General features: G+C 31.2%; 1 protein-coding gene across 1 annotated transcript in view; it reads left to right on the plus strand.

The window, feature by feature from the left end:
- The window catches only part of LOC106467071 (matrix metalloproteinase-16-like), a 21,913-nt gene extending 17,483 nt beyond the window's left edge, over nt 1-4,430 (plus strand). The window contains exons 10-11 of the mRNA XM_022395941.1: nt 1,407-1,588; nt 2,643-4,430. Coding sequence (XP_022251649.1) covers nt 1,407-1,588; nt 2,643-3,002 — 542 coding nt within the window. The 3' untranslated portion in view covers nt 3,003-4,430. The remainder of the gene's footprint in view (nt 1-1,406; nt 1,589-2,642) is intronic.
- Nucleotides 4,431-5,435: the final 1,005 nt, after the last annotated feature.

A 5,435-nucleotide genomic window follows, 5' to 3' on the forward strand; every position in this document is an offset into this window, starting at 1 on the left:
ACATTTCGAGTGTGTTTCTGACTAAAAATTTGTGAGGCGTATTAGTTCTCTAACATTTACTACCTACTACATAAAATACAACAGTTCGAAACAAATTCCTAAAACAACTGGTGTTCAAGTTCATTTACGCTGTTTTTGTACATAAAATATGTTGTGGAAAACATCAGTCGCATTTTGAAAAGTGTATTACAGAGAAGCTGAAATATGTAAATGTTTTAAGACTATTACAATGCTCTGTAAACATGGATATTTTCTTGAAGAAATCAAAACTCGAGATCGAAACCTATAACATAGCATTTGTACAGTATCGGTTTCACTACAACCGTTTTGCAAGGACTGTCTTCTCATTGAGAACTTGAATTTGGCATGTAAAAATAAATAAAATAAATTCGAAAGACAAAGTAATGATTGGCTTTACTTAACTATGTCGCAAATACACCAATTTGAAAATCAGAATTATTCTAATTGACTATACCGGAAGAAAACTAATGAATATAATAATACGTATTACGATTGGTCCTTATCTAAGGCCTAAAAAAATGTGTTTCTAGTTTTCCGACCGTTCCAATTTTTTTTTTCTAAAATTTTGTTCGACATGTTTGTAAAAACCATTTTACAGTTTAATTTGGAAACACCTAGCTTAAGAAAATATACTTCATATCTATTTATCTACTTTTTAATTTTGTCTTTGTTTTTTAGGCTTAATTCATAACTTTCTTGAGTATTACCATCATTTATTTAACATATCGTAATTATTGACTACTCTTGTTTAACGTACAAAGTTTGATAAGCCAGATATAACCCATGTGGGATAAGTTGCATCGGTAATATTATTTGTGTTAATTTCACTATAACTAATTGTTATATTCTTGACTTGAGTATATCATTATTAATTATAGTGACTGTTATTATTCATATTGATAATTCAGTGGTGCAGGAAGGGGTTGCAAAGTAGAGGTGATTGATTAGACATGCAGATTTTACAATGAGATATTGAAACTATAAGGAAGTGCTAAAAGCAGCTCCCGTGCTGCCAAAGGCAGTTCAGTCTAGGAAGGTCTGGGGGCATGCCCCAGGAAATTAATATAATAATATAATTTACAGTTGCTATATAAATCAAATTTGTAAATGTGGGAGTGCTACAGCACTCCCGATTCCGACGCCTCTGTAACTGAATATATTAGCATTAAATGAATTTTTTAGTGACTGTTACTATTGGTCTTGAAAAGTCATGCTATTGATAATAATTTAAACTGTTATGACATCCTATGAATATTATTGTAAATTTTATTGACCGTAGCTACCTTTGATGTAGGAACTTCGGGAGTTTAAACTATGTTTGTTGATTTTTCTTGTTAAAACTGTTAGGACTGTCGTGATTAATTTCAATAATTTCAACCTTACAGGCAAACAGTACTGGCGATTCGACAGTCGTAGCGACCCACCAGTCAGTGATCGGTATCCTCGACCAATCAGCAATTGGGAAGGTATTCCTAATAATATTGATGGCGTCTTTAAATGGCAGAATAACAGGACGTACTTTTTCAAAGGGAACAACTATTATCGTTTTAACGACCGAACATTTACTGTAAGTATATATGCTTTGTATAAGTTAACAGAGCTTCTGGGGTTCTTTTTTGTTTTCTCTCAACTGCTTTTAGTATAAAAATCAAACATATCTAAAGTTGTTGAAAATTCATTTCCATTTCTATTCACCTTTTGATAACCTTCTCTGAAATGAAGGCACTTTTATATGCTAATATAATATTTTCGCTACAGCATGGGAAACATCATTTTAACATAATATATCGAGCTAAAGATATAACTTAATTGCATCATTCCGTTTGAAACTTGCTTTCAATGATTCTCTTTTCGTTTCTTTCTTGTCATCTTATGTCAACATAGTGACTAGATGTATAGACTTATATTTGACAGAGAAAAAAAATAAATATTCCATTAGAAACGTAAGACATAGTATTATCGTCTTTTTCTGTGAAAGGCGTTGTTAGTTTATTCCGACGTGGTGGCGGTATCTTCCGAAAACAAAAAGTACTATAAAGCAGCACTATAACAATTTGATAAAATGTATATTCCAAGATCAAAAACTATCTTGTACTTTTGTAATCGAAAGTGGCAAGCACACACACACAGAGATTAGATACTTAAATTATCTTATCAAGGAAATAATGTCAGTGTCCCATGAAAAACTTGTTCAAATGAATCCTTCTGTTAATACGCTTTAACAAGAAAATCTAAGGTGTTTCGAACCAAGACGTAAAATACAACGCAAAAATGTATATCTGATTGTAATGTCAGTGATTACATTGTTTTTGTTTCGTTGTTTTTTTTTGTTTTTTTTCTTTTAGTTCTATTTAATTTTTCGACCTAAACATTCTTATTTTCTTTCATTGTCCATGCTGGGCGCACGCCCTTCTGTGCAGTCTGTCAAATGTGAAGGAATTCTGATCTCTATGATCTCTGCATAACTCATGAACAACTTTAAATAATATAGTCGCAGATTATCTGTAAGAAAATTTCATTATTTTATATGTGATCATCATTATTTACATAACATTGTTTCATAAGTACGAAAAAAGAAATTTTTTTAAATAAATGAATGCAATTTTTTATTTCCTTGACAGGTTGATAGTGGAAATCCATCCTACCCTCGATCCACGTCCGTTTGGTGGTTTGATTGCAAAGCTTCGTCGACGTCTGGCACTCGACCTTTCCGCGGAAAAGATGAAGTCCGAAACATTGATCCAAAACACACAACAGAAGAGCCTGAAAGTAAATCTAGTCCCAATATGGGTATGGTTAACAATTTTGAAGATATGGATGTAGTAATATATCAACCCTCCGACGGAAACGAAAATGACCATGAAGATAAGCCTTTACAGTCTGCTCAGGAACGTAACTCATCATCTGCTAGATCCCCATTTTTTGCATTGATGGTGTTTATCCAGTTAGTAAGATTTATACTGACCGTAGAATATAAATAAAGATTAGATCGAAAATCTAGAATATCTTTTTGACAGAAGCAGCGAAAAACCTAAAACCTCTGCTTACCGGTTAAATAATTTCAGACAATTTTTTCATAGCGATATTTTTGCCTTACCGGTTAACAATATTTTCGCTCTATGTTTTCTACCGGCCAGACACAATCATCCGTGGTATATAAAACTTGCATTTATTTACCATCTTAGATAAGTTACTTTATACCAATGTTCGGGTGCCGCCAACGGAATAAACAATATAAATATCAGAGGCTGTAGTGCGGAACATGTGTTTTAGATGAGCGGATAATTTTCATCGTTATAAATTACATGCATCTGTGATATAACTATTCATATTAGCTTCTGTACTTTACACTACCCAGATTGCATTTACTTTACAGAAAAATACTGCTTGTACTTATTTTAGACACGCCAGTTTGGATATTACATTTGCTTACAATTATGGTTTATTTATTTTTTACTTTTAATCACGCGAAATAATCATCCAATTCCAATAAAAACGTTTTATTGCGAAATATATATCTAAGGGGGTTTTAAAGTGTGTGATTTTTTTTTTGTTATTGTTGTTGACAAAATGGCGTTTGTTTGACACATGTAACGCTCAGATCATACATGTCATTCATGCTTTCCCCCTGAAAATCAGGAGTGCTTGCAGTTCCCTAGTTTAATCTGGACTCTGACAGCTTCATCGTCATGTTATACTTTGAGATAAACAAGAAACAAATGTAGCGGCAAACTGTTAAATTATCAGGAACAGCAAGTCAGTACAGAATATTAGATGTGTTTGTTTGTAGTTAAGCACGAAACTACACAATGGGTTATCTGTGCTGACCACGGGTAACGAAACTCGGTTTTTAGCGTTACAATATATATTTGGATCAATAGGCAGTAATTTTTACGCCCTCCCATTTCTTCCAACAGGTGTCATGTTTTTTGTGGTTGTTTTTGTTTGTTTCATTTTTTTTCAAAATGTTAAAACAGCTAAAATATAAGAATATGTAGAATTAAATAATAAAGGTTCACATCGTTTCTTCATCACATTTATTCTTGTTAGCTTTTCTTTTTTGCTTCCTTTGATTTGTAAATAGACTTATTCATTTCTTATATATTCACATTTTTGTGGTATACGTTGTACAGTTGTAAAATTCTTTTTGCAACCTTTGAATTGTGTTTATTTCACAACATCTAGTATTTCAAATTATTATTTCTTCTTCAATCAACGGATAATTTGATCTTTGGAATATAATAAGACATCATATTTCATATTAACCAGAAAAGTTAATTATTGTAACGATAAGCCGTTAATATAAATATCATTAAAACCTTTGATAAAATTGTGGGATACCTCCTCTGGGAGGTGTCAGTTTTTTGGTATATTATTTTTGGCTATAAATAAAATCTATTTTATAGATATTTATTTGTTTGATTATTTTTGATATTATAAGAAAAATATTAAATTTACAAGTGTTGCGTCATTTGTTTTCGATGTACAGAACACACTGAATCACGTGCTTCGCTAATAACTCAAAATTAAACCTCAAATTATGTGATTACCACTACAGAAACTATACATATAATTTACTTTATACATTGATAAACAGTATAAAAGTTATCTTAAAAACTACTTATTTACTTTGTGTACTGTTTACAAAATTAGCTTCTTACATAAATAAGAAAATTACAGATAATTTGTGTGTACGAAGGCAATCTATTTCTCTGACCTTCAGCAAATTAACATTATAACATGAAAATAGCTACTGTGTAAATAGTTCCCCTGTGCTAATTTCATCGTTTCTTTGGAAACTAACTTTCACCTAATACAGGTTCTAATTTTATTGTTTGAGTGTGGGAAATTAATCTATGTTGTTAGACTTTATTTTACGTTGACAAAAGGGTTTGTACTTGTGAGAGTATTTTTTACGATAATTAAAGTGTTGTCGTACTACTCACAGCCTAAGTGCGTATTAATACATTAACCACTATTTTTGTGGGTATATATTAGTGACGAACGGTATCCTAAAATCAGGAGCAGAATGGAACGCAGTTTCTTACACAATAAATACATCTTTCATTTGAAAATAAACTAAACAGTAAACAATGCATAGTGATATATATTATAAAAGTATTTTAATGTGAAACAACAGCCAGCAACATCATAACTGTTTTGAACAGACGCTGTTGTTTCGAACTGCATAAAAACATTAGTAGCTTAACGTACGAGATTTTTTTTCTAAGCGAATGGTTTAAATATTTAAAACGTCAGCGTTAATTTCAAAGTGTAAATATTCGGTTTGTTTAAAATCGCAAAACAAAACAAAAAGAAAATATCTGTAATTGTTTTGAAGATACATTTTATTTAGTATTAAAATATTAAGCATAAATTTTATACAGTGTGGTAATATATTCTGTCTTTGCGTG

The sequence above is a fragment of the Limulus polyphemus genome, unplaced genomic scaffold (genome assembly GCF_000517525.1).
Source record: "Limulus polyphemus unplaced genomic scaffold, Limulus_polyphemus-2.1.2 Scaffold77, whole genome shotgun sequence".
NCBI lineage: Eukaryota > Metazoa > Arthropoda > Merostomata > Xiphosura > Limulidae > Limulus > Limulus polyphemus.